This window comes from Gymnoscopelus braueri, assembly GCF_963280865.1.
Source record: "Gymnoscopelus braueri genome assembly, chromosome: 24".
Lineage (NCBI taxonomy): Eukaryota > Metazoa > Chordata > Actinopteri > Myctophiformes > Myctophidae > Gymnoscopelus > Gymnoscopelus braueri.
Genome location: NC_137626.1, coordinates 11,974,595 through 11,997,497, shown reverse-complemented (window position 1 = coordinate 11,997,497; position 22,903 = coordinate 11,974,595). Strand labels below are relative to the sequence as shown.

At 40.3% G+C, this 22,903-nt stretch overlaps 1 protein-coding gene across 1 annotated transcript in view; it reads right to left on the bottom strand.

Annotated features, from left to right (window-relative positions):
- Positions 1-3,247: 3,247 nt before the first annotated feature.
- Positions 3,248-22,903, bottom strand: part of atp7b (ATPase copper transporting beta) — a gene marked incomplete at its 5' end in the record, with an annotated part of 59,690 nt that continues 40,034 nt past the window's right edge. Inside the window, 7 exons of the mRNA XM_080421947.1 lie at positions 3,248-3,553; positions 14,287-14,389; positions 15,708-15,825; positions 16,388-16,591; positions 18,992-19,134; positions 21,020-21,160; positions 22,598-22,778. Of these exons, the coding sequence (XP_080278073.1) occupies positions 3,286-3,553; positions 14,287-14,389; positions 15,708-15,825; positions 16,388-16,591; positions 18,992-19,134; positions 21,020-21,160; positions 22,598-22,778 (1,158 nt within the window). The remainder of the gene's footprint in view (positions 3,554-14,286; positions 14,390-15,707; positions 15,826-16,387; positions 16,592-18,991; positions 19,135-21,019; positions 21,161-22,597; positions 22,779-22,903) is intronic.

The following is a 22,903-nucleotide window of genomic DNA, read 5'->3' as shown; positions in this document are numbered from 1 at the left end:
TTAGGCCTATGAGAAACCTGGGTCCAACTCCCAATGTGGACATTTGTCTTTGATGTTTGAAGTTCTCAAGATTAAAAGTAACTGCATTTGAAATATAAATAGTCTACCCGGGACCCAAACTAGTGAAAATAGCAGATCTACAAGCTCACAATGCATCGCAATGTGCCCAAATGCACCATTACAAAAAAAAAGGGGAAAAAACATTTTGAAAAAAATATATAATTGCTCTTCCATTTTGGGGGTTAGGATATGTTAAAGGGTTAAAAATGAACCCCATGGGAGTGATGGGACATTATCTCTTTCCATCTAGACTAGAGTCCCACTGTCAAGGTTTTCAAAGCATTTCTGTCAATGAATGTGGACATGCTGGCTAGACATTTTATTTTTGATTGACCTTTGATATAACTTTTAGTGCCATACTCTCTCCAGATAGTTTATTGTCTACTATGAAGTGTAAGTAAGTAACTTCTTCCTTAGCTTTAAAAAGGTAGGGTAAGTGATTTTCTTTGGTTAAAATAAGTGTTCAATAGTACTCATTGCTATAGAGTGTGTGTGTTCAGTAACAGGAGTCTCCATGTCTCTCCAGCTCTTTATTAAACAGAAAATGCATTTTCAGGTCGGGTTACCAATTCTATCCAACCAGGATAGAGAACTCAGTCAGGATGCACGGTATTTATTGTTATTGTCTGTGAGATACATTAAAACGATCACTCAGTTTGTTAAGCTTTGTATAAACTGTACTTGTAGTCATGTGAATTAAACAGAAACGTTCTCCAACCTACTTCAGCATGTTGTCTTTTAATTGCACTAAAGGTATCAATTAATTGTAGTGGAGTAAAAGTACAATATTTGCCTCTGAGATGTAGTGGAGTAGAAGTAAAAGTATAGAAAAATGGAAATGTACTTAAGTACAGCACTTTCCGGACGGAAACAGGCAATTTTGTAATATTCAAGAGTGGACACCATCACTACACAGTGTTTAAATGACAATTTAAACGCTGGAATGGAAATTGTGAAATCAGAATCTTTATTGACAAAATAATACAAATGTCTTTTTGTAGGTAAAAAAACAACAACAAAACATAAACACTACAACACGTTCATTCGTTCATTAACCACATGAATCCTAGCGTGCCTATTCTGGGCGTGTCATAATAGGAGAACATGGGGCTGAATAGGCGAGCAAATGACAAAAAATAGCAGCTCTACAAGCTCACAATGGGCCGCGTTTGTAGATCAGGTATTTTTTGGATCAAGATCAAGAGATTTGGTGTACAGGCAAAGACTGTCAATAAAGTATATCGTTGCTGTCGTCGGGCAGAAACCTTGTATCTCCATATTTAAACTGTTTATGTTTTTAACATGGCTCAAAAAAAATCTCAAGTATTTTTTCAAAAATATGCCGCACTATACAAGCTTGAAGATCTGCTATTTTAGAAATGTTTTAACTCAAATCTTTGCTTCTGGGGGTCCCCTGGCACAAAACATTTTCAGTTGGGGGTCCGCGGCCAAATGTATATCAATTTAGGGGTCCTTGGCATGACAAGGGTTTTAAACCACTGCCCTACTTCATCATACAAGAGTGTCACACAAAAGTAGAGAAAATGGCTCACAACGTCAGCTTGTAGATTTGAAATCTTATTTAAAAAAAAGGAACGGTTTTGGACATACAAGGTTTCCACCCGACAGCAACGATATGGGGTTTTAGGTGGTCAAAAGACCATCAAGCTTTTCACAGTATGAACTTCTTTTAACTCGTGTCTTTTCAAAAAGAGAAAATTGCATATTACCTCAGATACATTTCTGGGAGCTGGGCCAGTGTGTCATAACCTGACTCCGCCAGATGGGGGCGGTACTGAGCTTCACAATCCAGCCTCCATCCGGGGCTCGCTCAGAGAGTAGAGCTACTCCGCACTAGCCTGATTATCAGCCTGAAGCTGCGTGGAGCTTCAGTCTGAAATTGGCTGCAATGTCCACGATTACCAGGGGGAGGGGATTGAAATTGCCCTAAACCAATAACAAGAGATCGACGGATCCGCCTACATCTGACGTCATCGCACAGCTTGTTTTAGCAGATATTCGCTGATTGGCTTGTCGTTAGACCACCCCCACCTACGACTCTGATTTGACAGATTTTTCTTCGTTCGTGAAAAGCCACAGGCTGACATTATGACACCAGACCAAGAGGAGCTCACTCAGAGAGTGGGCGGGGTCTATGGTCTGGAACCAGGCTAACTCCGCACCGCTGCGTGTGCGAACCAACCAGCGGCTGCTAGGGGCGGGATCTTGGCGAGACCGGATGTGACGCCATGGAGAAGCGCTTCTTGCGTTGTAGTTCTTTCACTATTCATCATAGTTGAATATATAGTATACAAAAGAACTACTGCTGGCGCCACTGTTGCCAGATTCTGTGAGAGAAACAAGCAACCAGGTCTAGGAAAACCAGCCCAAAAGAAGCGACTATGGGCCACATGAGCACTTTAACATATACATCAGCTATTTGAAAATAGCAGATCTACAAGCTCACAACGCGTTGTGAGCTTGTAGATCGGCTATTTTCAAATAAAATCTTGCGGGTAAATTATAATAAGCAGATCTGGCAACCTTGGCTGGCGCAGCTACTATACGTCATGTAGACACGTCAATATGATTGGTTGATAGACAGTGATAGACAGACGGTCCAATCCAATCACCTGCCAAGTAGCTTGTTAAAAAAAAGGGACCGCCCCTTCATCGATTGTGCAACCGAGGTCCCAGATGGAAGTAGCCTGTGAAACAAATGTGACGCAAGCTTCTTCCATCTGGCGGAGTCAGGTTACAAAAAAACTCTTTGGATTTAGAAAACATATTAAGAATCGGCCTCAGATCTTAACCCATTAAGACCTGAAGCCGATTCTACAAAATGTCTTCTAAATCCCAACAGTTTTCTGAAAAAAACGTATGTTTCTATATCAGTGGTGCTCAAACTTTTTCCATGTCAAGGACCCCCAAGATTATATTTATTTTGCCGTCGACCCCATCTCAAAATATTTTGTTCCAGGGACCCCCCCAGAAGCAAAGATTTTAGTTAAATATGTTCGCTTTAAAACAATATATTCAAAGATTTGCACACATTTTCATAATTTTTCAAAAATAGCAGATCTACAAGCTTGTATATCTGCCATTTTTTAATAGCCAAATTGTAAAATAACGCTTTTTAGCTCAAATCAAAAAGTGACACAGATGCGTTCCAGGTCTTAATGGTCTTAATGGGTCTAAAGGTTAAAGGGCAAAAGATTCGACATTTCACACGATGAGGTCGTGCGCGGTCCGGCGGCCCTGCAGCGAGTAGCGCTCCAGCTCTTTCACAGAACCAACGGTCACAGAGCCTCGCTGGCCGCCCGCCGCGGGCTGACCAGAACGCGAGGAGGTGATCGAACCCCTCGCACTGCTGCCTTGGCTCCAGGGCTCCCGGTCGTCCAGTCCCGGGTGGGTGCTGATCTGAGACGAGCGCAGGCTCTTCATGTGTCCCCGCGCCCGGAACTCGTACATCTCCGGCGTTGTCTTCTTGTACCTGGATGGACGACATTGTGCTGATCAGAGCAATGGTCACCGAGTTATGGCCATTTGAAGTGTTAAACACTGCTGCAGTGCCCCACATGTGTGCAATTTTGTTTTTTGGGGAATGACTATTTTCATGGCATACCCCTGAACAACAACGTTTGTGCCAAGTTTGGTGCGGATTGGAGCAACGGGGTATATACCTGTGGCCCCCAACGTGGCCCCTGGTATGACTATTCTGATGGCAGACCCCTGAACAGTGATTTTGCCAAGTTTCAATATAGGATCTATTGGGAATTACCTCTACTGCACAGGCAATCTTAAATGATGGTCTCTATGGTGACAGGTGAGAATTCTCAGTCCTTTTATTCTTTACCAATAAGTATATTATGGTAGATGGTTGGTGCCAAACACTATTACACAAATCTCTGTATTTCAGAGAGGTAAAGCATTTTTTGTTAAAAGTAATCTAAACCAGTGGTGTAAAGTAACCCAGTACATTTACTCAAGTACTGTACTTAAGTAAAATGTTGAGGTATTTTCACTTTATTGGAGTATTTCCAATTTTCTGTACTTTTACTCCACAACATCTCAGAGGCAAATATTGTACTTTTACTCCACTGCAATTATTTGAAAACTTTAGTTACTAGTTACTCTTTAGTCATTTTGATTATTATTACAAAACATACATTAACCACTTCAGCCCTATACAATTTGGCCATTAGAAAATAGCCGATCTAAGCTCACAATGCATCGCGGTGCGACACATTGCGGCTATTTTCAAAAGATTTTTATACATTTGAAAACTTGTGAAATGGGACATTCTGCATAATGAGTACTTTTGTACTTTTGGTACTTTAAGTACATTTACAAGTATTTACAAGTACATTTTGAATTCCAGACTTTTACTTACAACAGAGTATTTCTACATTGCAGTATTGATACTTTTACTTAAGTAAGAAATGTGAGTACTTTTTCCACTACTGTCTAAAACAATGATTACCATCTTTATCTGTCTTTAGGAGAAATGCCGAGACGCTTTCTTGGCCTGTTGCCTTCTTAGTACAGGTGTGCATAAAAGTGATTGGACCTTATAAGGGTCAATCACTATCCTGAATTCTGTTAACTAAAGAGCTGGAGAGACGGCGGTGAAACCCCCATTACCGAACAAACACTAACTTATAAACACATTTGAAAAATACTTTGCACCAATTTGAGCTCTTATGACTTTATAGAGGATAATGTTATAATGAATAATACACATTAAGCTGCAATAACACTGTAAGAAAGTGAGGGCTCTGGACCACAACCTGTTCTATTCACAGATATTATTCAATAACGCCTTGATTCATTGTAGGTTAACATTCCTCTCCACTAGGTGGCAGTGACGTATAAGAAAACAAACCTCACAAACTTAACGCTACATGACACTATCCGAGTTTAAAAAGTGTTCATGTAACTCCAATTAGGTCAGAGAGGGGCCTAAGATTGGTCCCACCGGCTATATGATAAAAAGGCTGTTCATTACGTGATTCAAAAATGGTGTAATGATAATCAACTTTATTTGTATAGCACCTTTCATGACATGACATGCAGCTCAAAGTGCTTTACAGAGCAAGAATACAATTACAATTACAACTAATTTAACAATAAAGCAAAAAAGAAAAGCAAAAGCATAAAACAACATTAAAATAACAGCAAAAGGCAGTGAATCAGGCAATACAGTGAGGACATGGATAACACAGAGATTTAAAAATCAACCAAAAAATCTACTAAAAGCAAGAGTGAAGAAGTAGGTATTGAGCTGTGCTTTAAAGCAATCCACACAGGCTGTGTAGGCCTACTGCTGTTCCTGCAGTGGTAGTTCTCACTTACCCACTGTTAACGGCCGCCTACAAAAACTGGCAAGTACATAGATTGGTAGTCCTATTATAGGCCTAAGAGTCTATGCGTGTTTTGATATTGGAGTGGGCTGGACTCTCCTCAGCAGCAGAACAAACTTCATTTGACTTCCCTCCCTCCAGTTTGTCCTATAGGGACAATATGTTTAAAATGCAATCCCAACTGAAACCTCCCATGAACCAACCAATCAGCTAAGAAGATGTCACAGCCGATGAAACACCCTCCTTTGTTCAAAACCAATGACAGTGAAAGTGTGGCCGGCATTTGTGTGTCATTGTACTGTAATCCAGTATGGCAAGTAGACTGTATAGTATTCAGCTTGACGGACTGATAGGGAAATTTGACAAATTTCCTGTGGTGACAAACGTGGCTTTCGGCTTATTCATCCTGGGAGTGGAGAAGATCGTGGAGCTGGACTTTGAGTGTCCTTGTATGGATGCATGGAACCAACTGTTTTCATTTGCCTACTTCATGATTCCCTCCATCTTGTCCTTTATGCTGATGCTGATCATCCAGGTGAAGATGAAAAGGTGCAGAAGTGGACAAGTGCAGACGAGCAGATCAGCAGATGAGCAGACGGGGAGACGTTGTTGTGCATGGTGCACAGAAACCGCAGCCTTCTCGTGTTTTGTTCCGGCTATCATTTGGCTGATTTTACTTTTCCTCGATGGACAGTACATGTCTTGTGCCATGACAACCTGGCAAGGTAGATATGTGTATAATGACAAGATAACTCCGAAGAAATGGTGTGAGCCAGCACCAACACCAGCACCAGCACCACCTGACGTGCCAGCCACACCTGAGTGGTGCAAAAAATTTAAAGACACCACAACGTTCACCAACCACACACAAGAACTACTGTTCTGCATACAAACCAGTTTTTTTATCTCTCGGGTAAGTTAATATTCCCCTAACCTAAAGTACGTTATTTCGAGTCAGGGGATGAAGAACATCTTTCCCATTAAAATGTAAACATATTTCTGACTGCTGCTGACTTTTGCCTACTAACATGCAATTTTCTTATCTCAGTTTTGTTTTGTCAAATATATTTTCCTGGTAATATTTACTGGTGCATCAGGCAGGGCCTAAAAAGTTGTATAATTGTCTTACATTTGAATTAATGAGGTTATAATTTGAACATAAATATTTTATCACATTGTAATAATGAATCTGTTGAAATTAATATTCAGTTATTTGACTCAAAATGAATTCAAACGCTATAACAGGTCGCAACACAGCCCTGGATTTGCAACCCGGCCTGTGTCAGTCAAGACACCCGAAATTGGCCTTCTCAACAAATTGTTATGGCCTCTCTGTGGCTCGCCATTTGAAAAAGTCCTAGTATTGTTTCTACGTTCTCCACCTGTCAAATGAAACCTTCCCATATGTTTTGTCAAAAAGAAAATATTTATATTTGGTCTTAGAAGTATTTAAAAGTATTAAATTGAACTCTCTGATACCTTAACAAGCTTAACTGTCTATTTTGTGTCCCAGCTTATAGGCATAATCTCTCTGATACTCATCTGTGTGGGACTCTTGGTACATGTATGCAGAAAATGCTGGCAGAAGGTGGCACATGATGCAGAGGTGCATGTTTCAGAGGAGGCGAAGAATCTGAATCCAGAAGGAGCACCGAATGCTCATAACGAGATCTCTGAGGCATAACTAGGGGTATCACAATATATTGAGATATTAAAACACGATACAACTTTATTTTCTTTTTTGGGTGAAAGTTACAGGAGTTCTTACTGTACGGTGTGTGATATGAAATGTGAGCTTTAAAGCTCAGCTCAAGACCTATTTCTTCACTCTTGCTTTTAGTTGATTTTTAAATCTCTGTTATTCATGTCCTCACTGTTTTCCCTGATTCACTGCCTTTTTTGCTATAAATATTTGTACTTTTTCTGTAAAGCACTTTCAGCTGCATTTCATGTCATGAAAGGTGCTATACAAATAAAGGAAATAAAGTTTATTCTTACCATAATCACAGTATCATTAATCAAGTCTTTCATCATATTCAAGGGCTTTTGGAGAGAGATGAAACAGACTACAGTCACTTTTAATTTAGAGCACTGCAGACAGGTGACACTCGTTAATGTTACATGCATCAAGGCAATTACAGTATGTTTCTGCACTGTCACATAGGCATGGGGGGCGGCCATAGCTGAGTGGTTAGTGAGCCCGCCTAGGGAGCCAGAGGCCCTGGTTGCCCCAGGCCGGCAAATGTGTCGATGAAATGAAATTTGTCCCTGAGCAAGACTCTTAACCCCTAATTGCTCACAGGCCCTCATTGGAAACAAGACCGTAAGGACTTTCATGAACGGACCTGTTAAAGGAATTATCCTTATCCTTATATCAAATCTGAGCATAAAAGCCAAAGATCTTTTACAAGCGACCCTCTCTGGTATTATAGATATTTTGTTAGTAAAGCTGTTGGAAATAACTAGGCTACACTCAGTGGTGGAAATTAACTAAGTACATTTACTTAAGTATCATTTTGAGGTATTTGTACTTTACTTCAGTAATTCCAATTTCCAATACTTTTACTCCACTACAATTATTTGAAAACTTTAGTTACTAGTTACTTTTCAGATATACATTATTATATTATAAAACATACATTAACCACTTTAGCCCTATTTTATACATAGGCTCTTTTCAAAAATGTTAGTACTTTTACTTTTGGTACTTTAAGTACATTTTGGTACCAATACTTTTGTACTTTTACTCAAGTACATTTTGAATTCCGGACTTTTACTAACAGAGTATTTCTAAATTGCTGTATTGATACTTTTACTTAAGTAAGAAATGTGAGTACTTTTTCCACCACTGGCTACACTTGGTTGGTAAAGTCCAGATGACAACTATATGATACTGAGATTAGTGAAATTGATATTAATGCAGTATTTACATTATATTATGTATAGTGACATATAAATAATAGTAAGAGAGGACCTGTGTGTTTCAGATCAGGGTGTACATTCATGATATTTGCATCTCTCTGCTCCTGCTTCCTGCTTGCATGACAGTAATCATTGTCTTCTTAAAGACAAGGCAAGCCGGTTTATTGACAGTGAGATCATGTGGATTGTTTGTTTGCATGGCAAACAGTTGGTGTGATATTAACAGGTCACATAGGGACATGGTGGAAAGTTAACTTTACCTATTCTCTCCCCAGGGAATAGTGAGCCGGTTTCAACATTAGTTTAAAAAAGAGAAGGTATAATAGATTAGATTCTAGAACACTAGATGTTTGTTAAAGTGGAATTTCACGTTGACTTACTTGTCAGTCATCGCAAAAATTCACACACATGAATAAGAAGAATATCTCATCTTGCAGCTGTTTCTCCATGAATCAAGAATCTAAAAGATTTAATTTGTCACTTATACAAGCAGAAGCAGCGAAATGTTGTTGTGTTAAATAAACTAGAAGAAAGCAACGACAAAAAAAATAAGTCCCCATCACCTTAGTGTAATCTATATTGATCATGCACAGTGCGTATACATTTAGGCAGCAATGTGGTTTTATTTCTGAAAAGTAGAAGTTGTTAGACTCTGTCTATAAGAGACTCATTTAAAGAGTTTGTAATTACTTTGTTTTGATGCAATCATAATAAATTCTGAGAAGGGCCTTATAAACAACTAGAGTTTGGGCCACTATGCGGTCCTCACACCTATGTCACACCACCGATCCGACCAATATTGATGTTTATAAAATTCGAAATGGGTTGGCACTCCTGTCCCTTGCAGATCTAGTTTCCAACCACTCCACACCCAGAGCCTTGAGGTCGGCCGACCAGCAGCTGCTGGAGGTGCCGCCAGCACCCACGAAAAAAGAAAAGGGGTGACCGGGCCTTCGCGGTGGTTGCCCCCAGGCTCTGGAATAACCTGCCCATACGCATCAAAGCCTCCCAGTCGATAGCTAATTTTAAATCCTTATTAAAGACTAATTTCTTCTCCCTGGCCTTCAGTGATAGCTGATGTAGCCATGTCTTTCCTTTTGATAATGCTTGTTTGTTTGTTTGTGCTTAATCATTGTATGTTATTGTCTGCTTACATTGCATTGTTTGCTTTTTTGTTATTACCTGTACATTACTTTGGTTGACCTGGTCATGTTAAGTGTGCTACAAAAATAAACTTTTATTTGATTTGATATGACCATACATATGCGTATCAGAGGCACCCAGGGGACACATGTGCATATCGGTCTCTATCGGTCTCTGTCTCTCTCTCTCTCTCACACATTTCCCCCTCTTTTTCTCTGCAACTCTGCTATCATTGCCTTGATATTTAGGTAGATACCTTCAGATCAGGGGTGAGCAACTTTGATGATGGAGAGGGCCACTATATTTCCACACTTACTCCAGAGGGCCACATCTGTACTATACTCTTTGTATTTTAACTTTTTTCGCCATTCTAAGTCACACAAAAATAGCACAAATAGCTCAAAACGAGCTTGTAGATCTGCTATTTTTTTATTAGAATCCAGATTATTTTTGTGCAATTTTTGAATTGGAATCCTGAAAAGTAACATTTGCATTTAATTTCAAATGCATTTAGTTATACTTATGCTAACTTTAGGAACTTAAATACCAATACATTGGACATAAAAAAAGACTAGAATGGAATTTGAATACTAGTCATTAAGCTACTAATATAGACTGAAGTCATTAAAGCGGGTCATATTTGCATGTTGGAATTGTAAGCTGAAATCAATAATATATCAGTATTCTGATATTAACCTGCGGGCCGCATTAAGTGAAGGTGGGGGCCGCATATGGCCCCCGGGCCGCCAGTTGCCCATGTATGATTTTGATATATACCTTTATTGCAGCACATAGTTAAGATTACAGAGTTACAGGTACGGAGTAAGGAAAGTACTGTCGTATACAGCAATACAAAGGCAAGATATAACAACAAGACGCACCATCAATACAGAACAACAGTATACAAAAGTATGTACTACTATCCTGCACTATATGCAGAAAAACAACAATGCAAGGTTACAGTTTCCCACTGGTGGAAAAAGTAAAAAAAAATTGAGTAAAAGTATCAATACTGCAATGTAGAAATACCCTGTTACAAGTAAACGGCCTGTGTTCAGAATGTTACTTGAGAAGAAGTACAAAAGTATTGGAATCAAAATATAGTACCAAAAGTAAAAGTACTAAAATGTTTGAAAATAGCCGATCTACAAGCTCACAACATGTCGCAACGCGACACGTTGTGAGCTTGTAGATCGGCTATTTTCAAATAGCCTATGTATAAAATAGGGCCAAAGGGGTTAATGTATGTTTTATTATATAATCATTTATAACTACAAAGTAACTAGTAACTACATTTTCAAATAATTAAAGTGGAGTAAAAGTACAATATTTGCCTCTGAGATGGAGTAGAAGTAAAAGTGCTGAAAACTGGAAATATTCTAAAAGTACCTCAACATTCTACTTAAGTACAGTACCTGAGTAAATGTACTTAGTTACTTTCCATCACTGCAGTGTCCTCACCGTGTCCCGCCCAAAACAAATACATTTGTGGAGAGCGGTGAAGCTCAGATCCGGGTGCATTAAGCAGGTTTGTATATTTAAGAGTCTCCTTTGTCTCTCCTACCGGAACCGCTGCCTACCGGTCCGCTGGTCATCAAATTATTGGCTTAGGAATACGACAAAAACAAAAAAAAATCAATGAATTCAAGTCTCCATGGGGTGACTAATCGATAGAAATTTTTTTTTTCTTTTGGGTGAACTATCCCTTTAAATTCTCACCCCAGGGAATAGTAAGCCGGATTCAACATCAGTTTAAATGTACAAATGTACTTTGTACAGGGTGCTTTTTTCTAGTTTATTTAACACAACAACAACATTTAGCTGCTTGTGCAAGTGACGAATAAAACGTTTTTGATTCTTGATTCATGGAGCAACAGCAGAACAAATCCAATCTCTTCCTTAACTCTCAAGTAAAAGGAACATGTCAACACAATTGCAAAACGGCATTTGTGTATTTTCTTCATTAAAGAAAATAAATGCTTTACATGTTTGAAAGTGCACTGTTATTGGCAAAGATGCTTTTTAAGAAACCCATAAAATTCCCCCCACAAACACACGTATTATTCAGTCTTATGCTAGATGTGCTCCGGAATTCAATATGTACTTGAGTAAAAATGGTGCGATGCAACGCATTGTGAGCTTGTAGATCGGCTATTCTCAAATGGCCGAAATGTGGCTGAAGTGGTTAGTGTATGTTTTGTGATAATAATCCAAATCTACAAAGTAACTAGTAAGGGCGCGGTCACACCAAAACATGGTTGGCCGCTGTTAAGTTTTTTGCAGCCAGCGCATTCTAAATGAACGGAGTGACAGGTGACAGGTGACAGGTGACAAGTGACAGGTGGGTCACTCCGTACTGGAAATATTCTAAAAGTACCTCAAAATTCTACTTAAGTACAGTACCTGAGTAAATGTACTTAGTTACTTTCCACCACTGCAGTGTCCTCACCCTGTCCCGCCCCAAAACAAATACATTTGTGGAGAGCGGTGAAGCTCAGATCCGGGTGCGTTAAGCAGGTTTGTATATTTATGATATTTATCTCTCTGCTCCCGTTTCATGCCAGTAATAATTGTCTTCTTGAAGACAAGGCAAGCAATATTGGCATACGACAATCAGTGGTGTAAAGTAACTAAGTACATTTACTCAAGTACTGTACTTAAGTAAGGTATTTGTACTTTACTTCAGTATTTCCAATACTTTTACTCCACTACATCTCAGAGGCAAATATTGTACTTTTACTCCACTACAATTATTTGAAAACTTTAGTTACTAGTTACTTTGCAGATATAAATGATTACATTATAAAACATACATTAACCACTTTAGCCCTATTTTATTTGAGTTACTAGTTACTAGTTACTTTGCAGATATAAATGATTATATTATAAAACATACATTAACCACTTTAGCCCTATTTTATACCTAGGCTATTTGAAAATAGCCTAGGTATAAAAAAAAAAGCTTGTAGATCTGCTATTTTCAAACATTTTAGTACTTTAAGTACATTTTGAAACCAATACTTTTGTACTTTTACTCAAGTAAATTTTGAACACCAGACTTTTACCTGTAACAGAGTACTTCTACATTGCAGTATTGGTACTTTTACTTGAGTAAAGAATTTGAGTACTTTTTCCACCACTGATGACAATATTGACAGAGAGATGTGGATTGTTTACAACTCTGTCTAGGGTGTGGACAACTTGTTGAGTGATTGAGAGAGAGTGTGTGTGTGTGTGTGTGTGTGTGTGTGTGTGTGTGTGTGTGTGTGTGTGTGTGTGTGTGTGTGTGTGTGTGTGTGTGTGTGTGTGTGTGTGCGTGTGTGCGTGCGTGCGTGCGTGCGTGCGTGCGTGCGTGCGTGCGTGCGTGCGTGCGTGCGTGCGTGCGTGCGTGCGTGCGTGCTTGGCGAGGAGCAGGTGTGAACAGGTCACATAGGGACTTAAAGGGACAGTTCACCCCCAAAATGACTTTTTTTCCTATCGATTAGTCACACCATGGAGACTTGAATTCAAGGACATTCTTTTAGGAGACACAAAGAGTCTCCTTTGTCTCTCCTACCGGTCCGCTGGTCATCAAATTATTGGCTTAGGAATGCGACAAAAACAAAACAAAATCCATGAATTCAAGTCTCCATGGGGTGACTAATCGATAGAAAAAAATGTATTTTTTTGGGTGAACTATCCCTTTAAATTCTCACCCCAGGGAATAGTAAGCCGGATTCAACATCAGTTTAAATGTACAAATGTACTTTGTACAGGGTGCTTTTTTCTAGTTTATTTAACACAACAACAACAACATTTAGCTGCTTGTGCTTGTACAAGTGACGAATAAAACGTTTTTGATTCTTGATTCATGGAGCAACAGCAGAACAAATGCAATCTCTTCCTTAACTCTCAAGTCAAAGGAACATGTCAACACAATTTCAAAACGGCATTTGTGTATTTTCTTCATTAAAGAAAATAAATGCTTTACATGTTTGAAAGTGCACTGTTATTGGCAAAGATGCTTTTTAAGAAACCCATAAAATTCCCCCCACAAACACACACGTATTATTCAGTCTTATGCTAGATGTGCTCCGGAATTCAATATGTACTTGAGTAAAAATGTCGCGATGCAACGCATTGTGAGCTTGTAGATCGGCTATTCTCAAATGGCCGAAATGTGGCTGAAGTGGTTAGTGTATGTTTTGTGATAATAATCCAAATCTACAAAGTAACTAGTAAGGGCTGGCCGCTGTTAATCTCAGGTTGTGCGCGGCCAGAGTTTTTTGCAGCCGGCGAATTCTAAATGAACGGAGTGACCCACCTGTCACTCCCTTTCAGGACCCTCCCATGCAACAGCTACAACCATTGGCTCTATCTTGAGCACCATGGTGCTTCCTGAGTCTTGGGACGGTCCGCCTTCCACTCACCCGATTGGACAGAGGGGGAAAAGCAGCATAGAGCGCATAAACCGCAAGATGTGCGCGGCAAGCGTAAAGATCCGCAAGACCATGAATCCAAGCATTTGAATGGACAAAGCATTGAAAGATTCCGCCCCATAGGTAAAATAAAAGTGCGGTGTGAGCGTGCCCTAACTAAAGTTTTCAAATAACTGTAGTGGAGTAAAAAGCACAATATTTGGGGTCATCCCTATGTTCCCCGGGTTCTATGTTCCCCCACTAAGGTTAGGGTTAGGTTTAGGTTAGGTCCTATGTTCCCCGCTCTAGTAAAGTAAAAAATACATCAAAGGTGTACTTATGTACAGTACTTGAGTAAATGTACTTAGTTACTTTGTAATTATGTGATATACTCTACTCACATTTTCAGCAGCAACGATGAAAGAACCACAGAGACAGAGGAGGCGGCCATGGCAGCTGATCCCATCCATGGCTGGAGCACCAGACCCAAAGGCATGAACACACCTGTTACAATAATCAACACACATGATCAATGGGATTGACCTCCTGAAAACTTGATAGAAAACTGCCATCCTCAATGTGGGGAGTATGCATTAACGTAGCCTATTTATGACTCTGTACCAGTGGTGGAAAAAGTACTCACATTTCTTACTTAAGTAAAAGTATCAATAATGCAATGTGAAATAGAATTAGTAAAAGTCTGGAATTAAACATTTACTTGAGTAAAAGTAAAAGTAAAAACTTAAAGTACCAAAAGTAGAAAGTACTAAAATATAAAATATATTATAATATTTTGAAAATAGCAGATCTACAAGCTCACAATGCGTCACATTTTATTTATTTATTTTATGTTGTTATCCACAAGATGGCAGTAACACCATTCAGTTGAACTTCCCATCGATCTTAAACCTGAGTTAAATGGTCAAATAAATGGTACATTAATATAGGCTCTTTATTCAAAGCGCTTTACATAGATTGTGCATTACATTCACCCATTCACTCACACACACACACATTCATATACCGATGGTGGAGGAAACCATGCATCTCACCGGGAGCGATTAGGGGTTCTGTGTCTTGCTCAAGGACACTTCCACACTGACTCTGGGGGAGCCCGGGATCGAACTGGGAACCTCGCGGTAGCCGTCCGGCCGCTCTACCAGCCACTCTACCTTCTGAGCCACTGCCGCCCCAATTCTGTCGGGCGCCAGTGCCTCAGGAGGTAGAGTGGATCTCTGGTCTGACTCTGATCCCAAAATGATCAAAGTGTCCTCGAGCATTATGGTGGAAGTGTAAAATCAGTAACAACAGTAGTGTGTTAACATCTAATGATTACTATAGATTGACAGACTGATGTATGAATACCAGAGGTGGAAAAAGTACTCAAATAGTGTACTTAAGTAAAAGTATCAATACTGCAATGTAGAAGTACTCTGTTACAAGTAAAAGTCCGGAATTCTAAATTGACTTGGGTAAAAGTACAAAAGTATTGGTATCAAAATGTACTTAAAGTACCAAAAGTAAAAGCACTAAACTGTTTGAAAATAGCAGATCGACAAGCTCAAAACGCGACGCGTTGTGAGCTTGTAGATCGGCTATTTGCAAATAGCCTACGTGTAAAATAGGGCTAGAGCTAGTAACTTAAGTTTTCAAATAATTGTAGTGGAGTAAAAGTACAATATTTGCATCTGAGATGTAGCGGAGTAGAAGTAAAAGTATAGACAATTGGAAATACTCCAGTAAAGTAAAAGTACCTCAAAATTGTAATTACTTGAGTAAATGTACTTAGTTACAATACACCACGGATAAATACTGTGATCACCTGCAGCGATGGGTATTCCTAGGAGGTTATAGATGAGAGCGAAGACAAAGTTGATTCTTATCCTCTGCACTGTCTTCTTTGACAACTCAATACTCGCCACCACATCCAGCAGGTCGTTCTGGGAGAGGGACAGACGTTTCACATTATTGATAGCAATATCCAGTGGTGGAAAAAGTACTCAAATGTTTTACTTAAGTAAAAGTATCGATACTGCAATGTAGAAGTACTCTGTTACAAGTAAAAGTCCGGAATTCAAAATGTTTGAAAATAGCAGATCTACAAGCTCACAACGCGTCGCAATGCGACGCGTTGTGAGCTTGTAGATCGGCTATTTTCAGATAGCCCACGTATAAAATAGGGCTAATTTATATCTGAAAGTAACTAGTAACTAAAGTTTTCAAATAATTGTAGTGGAGTAAAAGTACAATAATAATACTTAAGTACAGTGCTTGAGTAAATGTACTTAGTTACTTTCCACCACTGCATTGCAGTATTGATACTTTTACTCAAGTAAAAAAATGTGAGTACTTTTTCCACCACTGCATAATTCTCATCTATGGTAGCAGTCTCTTAATATAACATGCAACACAATGCAAGCAACATGCAACAACATGCAACACAATGCAACACATGCAAACAAACACTTATTTCAATCTCCATCCCATGACATGCTACATTACCCGGATGAGGACCACGTCTGCGGCTTCGATGGCCACGTCGGTGCCCGTGCCGATGGCGATGCCCACGTCGGCGCGGGCGAGGGCGGGCGAGTCGTTCACCCCGTCGCCCACCATGGCGACGCGCAGGCCTCGCTCCTGCAGCTCCTGGACCTTGGCCACCTTGTGGGACGGCAGCACCTCGGCAAACACCTTCCTGATGCCAACCTGGTGCCAACGTGGAGAGAGAGAGACGCCTATTAGTGTTTATATATATATATATATATATATATATATATATATATATATATATATATATATATATATATATATATATATATATATATATAACCAGTGGTGGAAAAAGTACTCAAATTCTTTACTTAAGTAAAAGTAACAATAATGCAATATAGAAATACTCTGTTACAAGTAAAAGTCCAGAATTAAAAATGTACTTGAGTAAAAGTACAACAGTATTGGTATCAAAATGTACTTAAAGGTTTAATGACATTCACTTTTACACCACATTCAAAGTCTTTGTCCTGGTCCTTCAAAAGTGTACAAAAAGTTTTAAGTGAAAATTCCATTCCAGTGATCCATGGCAGGTGTTTTTCTCTCATATTTCTAAAGCCTTTTCAACTGCAATGAAAAAAGAAATCTTTGCCTGCGGGTGTCGCTGGTGAGGGATTTTGCCTGTCAATCATCGCCTCTGCTCCGCCCCCCCCAAAGGAAAGGATAGGGGAGGGGAGGGGCGAGGAGGAGAGTGGGCGGGATTAATCGACTGTGACCTCACTGTCGAAGGGCCAAGCTCAGATTACTTTTCAGCCTAATTATTCAGAAAACCCCAGACCACAGAAAATCCACTGAATGTTCTAAGTTCAGGTTTTTTGGGTGTAATTGAGGTCATAAAACCCCAAATAAAACATTGAAAATAAAAAAAGTGAAAATTAATGTCATGACACCTTTAAAGTACCAAAAGTAAAAGTACTGAAATGTTTGAAAATAGCAGATCTACAAGCTCACAACGTGTCGCGATGCGACACGTTGTGAGCTTGTAGATCGGCTATTTCCAAATAGCCTAGGTATAAAATAGGGCTAAAGTGGTTAATGTATGTTTCATAATATCATAATTTATATCTGCAAAGTAACTAGTAACTAAAGCTTTCAAACAATTGTAGTGGAGTAAAAGTACAATATTTGCCTCTGAGATGTAACGAGAGAGAGAGAGAGAGAGAGAGAGAGAGAGAGAGAGAGAGACCAACCCTGTAGCTCTTCCTCCAAGTCATGAACTGAAAGTCTGAATTATTTCATTCTGTTTTATATCATACATTAACATTATGCTTGTTATAGAAGGCCTGGGCCGCTGACCTAGCCGTCCGGGCACTTATAGGCTGTAAGGTAGCCTGACAGCGCATCGCGTGTTCGGGTCCCGCTCTCGACGACTTTTGCCTGTTTTAACTTCTCTGTTGCTGCTCATTTTAAATAATATTCTGTGTGTGTGTGTGTGTGTGTGTGTGTGTGTGTGTGTGTGTGGGTGTGGGTGTGGGTGTGTGTGTGTGTGTGTGTGTGTGTGTGTGTGTGACTGTGTGTGTGTGTGTTTTACTTATTCATGTGGGGACCAAACATCCCCACAAAGAGAAAGGGTCTGTCTAAGAAATACTTTTAGTATTAGAGTTCAAGTAGGCTGCCCTAGCGCGTGTGATATCATGTCTAGAGGGGCGGGTTCAAAATCTCCGGAGAAAAATTCCGCCGGATCCTATTGGTTCACCGATCTGTCCGTCAGCCACCGCCCCGCCCTGCGCCCCTCCTCCTCCCCAATGTGTAGCATTGAGAGCCCTGACGTCACAACATTTGGAGCGACGCCCACTGCACTCTGTTTGGTTGGGGAAAATAAGAAACACTTCCTATGCCCGGAACATCAACTGGGTTGGTCCGGGCTTTTTTTTTTAGCAAAACTAAAAAATAAAAGCCTAGAGATCGAGGCTAGAGTTCAAGTAGCAAAGAATTAAAGGGACTACACCATGAATTAAAAAATTATAATAATATTTAATATCATATTGCTTATGTCCCTGAAACGTTTTTCAAAAGGTTTGAGCCTAAATCAAGCCTCAGATATACTCATTCCAACTAACTTCTCTCTGGCTTATAAAGCACTTTCACCTGCAATACCACATTGTCCTGTTTGGCACGGGCGCTGAGCCAGTTTGTATGCATGTTATCTCCTGGTTCTGTGTGGAAAAAGTAAAAAAAAAAAAAGAAGAAAAACTTCTGGAACTGAAAAACGGGAGGGATTGTACCCTGACGTGACGTCACGTCAGGGACCAAATCAGTTTGGCCTGTTTTGAGACCAATTTACAGAAAACCCCAGATTTGCTGTGAAAGCCTGAGTGTTCAAACTGGGGTATTTTTGGGGATAGAAGAGAGGTAGGGGAGACCAAAAACACACAAAAAAGAATAAAAAGTTCAAATTCATGGTGTATAGTCCCTTTAAGGCTTTTGAAGGACAGGGATACAAAGACAAACGTGCGTGCGTGCGTGCGTGCGTGCGTGCGTGCGTGCGTGCGTGCGTGCGTGCGTGCGTGCGTGCGTGCGTGCGTGCGTGCGTGCGTGCGTGCGTGCGTGCGTTACCTGTGCAGCTATAGCGTTGGCAGTGCGTCTGTTATCTCCTGTTATCATGACCACCTCTATGTTCATACTGATGAGTGTGTGAACAGCCAGCGCAGATTCTGGCTTCACCGTGTCCGCGATGGCCAGCATGGCACACAGCATGCCTACAACACAGTGGTGGAAAAAGTACTCAGATTTTTAAGACCTGAGGCGATTCTTAAAAAGAAATCTAAATCCTAACAATTTTTGGAAAAAAGTCAAAAAAAAAATTTTTCACGATTTTTTAAAAATAGCAGATCTACAAGCTCATAGCGCGGCACTCGGTGCCGCGCTATGAGCTTGTATATCTGCTATTTTTGAATAGCCAATGAAATCTAAAGTGACACAGATGCGTTCCAGGTATTAATGGGTTAAGTAAAAGTATCAATGCCCTATTGTAGAAATACTCGGTTACAATTATAAGTTCGGTATTCAGAATTTACTTGAGTAAAAGTGTAAAAGTACTCATCATGCAGAAGGTCATTTCACAAGTTTTCAATGTATAAAATGTATAGAAATCCTTTGAAAATAGCAGATCTACAAGCTCACAACGCGTCGCTTATTTATTTTTATGCTGTTGTTCTCTCGTGTGACATTCAGTGTATGGCTGCTGTAATATTTTGAGCAGGCTGATGAAAGTCTAGTTTTCAGCGTTTGTATTTACCATACAAACGCATCACAGCGAGCTGGACAAAGATGTGCACCTCACAACGCCTCGCAATGCGAGCCGTTGTGAGCTTGTAGATCCGCTACTTTCCACAATATTTATCTGTGGAACCGAGTCAAACAAAATGTAATGCCTCAACTCCTACAATTCCAAGTGCTTGTCAGGGTGGGAGGGGGGGGGTCCCCAAAAAATTATTATTTTAGGGGGTCACGGCCAGTGGTACTGTACAATTTTGAGGTATTTTTGGACGGTGTAGCCGCCCCTATAAGTGGGGTTGGGACACCTCATTAGTATTAGTTTCCTGCATTGTGATTGGCTCATTAGTAGACCCCTAGCTGTACTGTGATTGGCTGACTCTATTGGCTGACTCTATTCACACTGTGATTGGCTAGCGAGACACATGATGACATTAATAACCTATAAATAAGATTATGGACTTCCAAAAATCAATTTTTTTTGGGAAGTGAGCTTCCATCACTATGATGACCAATGTGATGACCACACCGCCCACTTCACACTGGGTGTGATTTTTGGGCGGTGAAACCGCCCCTATAAGTGAGGTTTGGATATTTGTACAACAAATCCTGCGCTGTGATTGGCCAAAAATGTACAAAAATGTACAAAAATGTACAAACATTTACCCCGCCTAACCCTGCACCGTGATTGGCCAATCACAGTCTATTCAGGACTGTGATTGGCCAGTGTCACATGACACATGTGCATAGCCCTATATAAGAAACCATAACTTTAAAAAAACCATAAATTTGAAAGTTATGGTTTCTTCCATCATAAAGAGTGTTTCAATAAATGTATACATTTTTTGTACATGATTGGTTGACTCCATTCAGTATTGTGATTAGCTAGCAAGACACCGCCCACTTCACACAGGGTGTGATTTTTTTTACTTAAGTGGAGTATTCCCAATTTTCAGTACTTTTACTTCTACTCCACTGCATCAGGGGCAGATATAAATTATTGCATTATAAAACATACATTAGCCATTTTAGCCCTATTTTATACCTAGGCTATTTGAAAATAGCAGATCTACAAGCTCACAACGCGTCGCATCGTGACACGTTGTGAGCTTGTAGATCTGCTATTCTCAAACATTGCAGTACTTTTACTTTTGGTACTTTAAGTACATTTTGATACCAATACTTTTGTACTTTTACCCAAGTACATTTCTAATTCCGTACTTTTACTTGTAACAGAGTACTTCTTCTACATTGCGGTATTCATACTTTTACTTGAGTAAAACATTCGAGCACCTTTTCCACCACTGAATCTGTGGAACGTAAACGTTAGCTGTGAGCCTGTGACTGATATACCGCACACACACACACCATCGATAGCTACCAAAATGGCCGTCTGTCCTTTCATCTCGTGGCTGGACATGGCAGCGTCCACGTCAGATCCAATGTGATGACCGTTCCTCCTCATCCATTCTCTGTTTCCAATCAGGACAGAGTATGGCGTAGCCACACCTTAAAAGCACAATGAATGAATGAATGAATGAAACTCCCGTGTTCTGTAAAATGTGTTCGACTGTAATATAATTAAAGGTAGGGTATAGTGATAGCTCTGGTCCATATGTTAGAAGGAGTTCTCCATAACGCTATGGTACTTTTTGAGCCTTTCCCCTCGCACCGCGGTAGCATAAGCCTCTCGTCTGTGGTAAAAAATAAAAAAGACACTTTTGCTACTCACCAAAACAAAGACGGTTTTATGGAGTTGAAAGCCTCCTCTACTAAGTGGGAACACTCTGAGCCCCCCACCTCACGTCTAAAATACACCCTTTAGCCAGAAAAGAAAATATTTCACCGGAAGGAAAACATGTTTTTGGTTACTCTACTGCGCCCTCTACAGATCTGGTCAATGGAATGTTCCTATAGTCCATATTCACACGGCGGCCATTTTGGAATTTAACATTGCGTTGCTGTGGCAACTGGGGTGGCATTTCATTGACTTAATGGCAATATGGCCGCCGTGTGAATATGGTCTATTGACCAGATTCTTCCTTCCGGTGAAATATGTTCTTTTCTAGGTAGAAAAAGAAAAATCTTGAACCACTTGAAGTGAAGTGGACCTGAAATGCTTGAACTAATGCCATCTTCCATTAAGACCACTGGGAAGCAGACATCCAGGGTGCCCTGGTTGCCAAACTGGCAACCAGAGCACCCGCAGATGTGACTTATATTCATTGGAATGCCTTCTGAGGGCAGCATGTGATGTCACTGGTTGAGGGATTCCAATAAATATAAGTCACATCTGAGTGTCTGGTCCTGTGTTGCATCTCTAACTCTATAATGCCTCTAAAAATGCCTTTACAGAAATCATGTTTAAAAAGCAAGGGAAATAGAAGTGGGTGCAGTGTTGATTTCGTCGACTAAAACTGAATAAAAACGGTGACTAAAACTAAGAATAAATGTATTGACAATTTCGTCAACAAATAAAAACTGGACGAAAATGTTAGTGGAGAAGAGATCCAGTAGAACTAAAAGACGAGTCATTTTATGCTTGGTTGCGCTCGGGTGTTGCGCTCTGAAAATAGCAGATCTACAAGCTCACACGTTGTGAGCTTGTAGATCTGCTATTTTCAGCATGCAACCATGTGTTAAATCAGCCATTACGACGCCATCAAGGCACCGCCAGAATACGTTTTAGTCCATCAACTGTAGATTTAGTCGACTATAATCTTATGATATTTAGTCGACTAAAACTAGGCTAAAACTAGGCTAAAACTAAAAAAAATCAGATGACAAAAAAAATGACCAAAACTAAATGTTTAAAAGGCAATGGGAAAATAGAAGTGTGTGTCAGACCTTCACACTGGACTTGGGTGTCAGACAGCAGGCTGCTCTCGTCCGTGGTGGCCCCTTGCAGGAGGAGACGGTCCGTGGTGGCCCCCTGCAGGAGGAGACGGTCCGTGGCGGCCCCCTGCAGGAGGAGACGGTCCGTGGCGGCCCCCTGCAGGAGCACACGGCCTTCGGGCGGCGGCGGCTGCTGCAGGAGCTGGTCCACGTTGGACACGCGACAGCTGATCCCACAGCCAGGCACCGCCTGGAAGTCCTGGCAGTATCCCAGCACGTCTGTGCCCAGTTCCTGGATGTAAAACAGTGTTGGAAAAATTACTCAAATGTTTTACTTGAGTAAAAGTATCAATACTGCAATGTAGAAGTACTCTGTTACAAGTAAAAGTCCGGAATTTAAAAATGTACTTGAGTAAA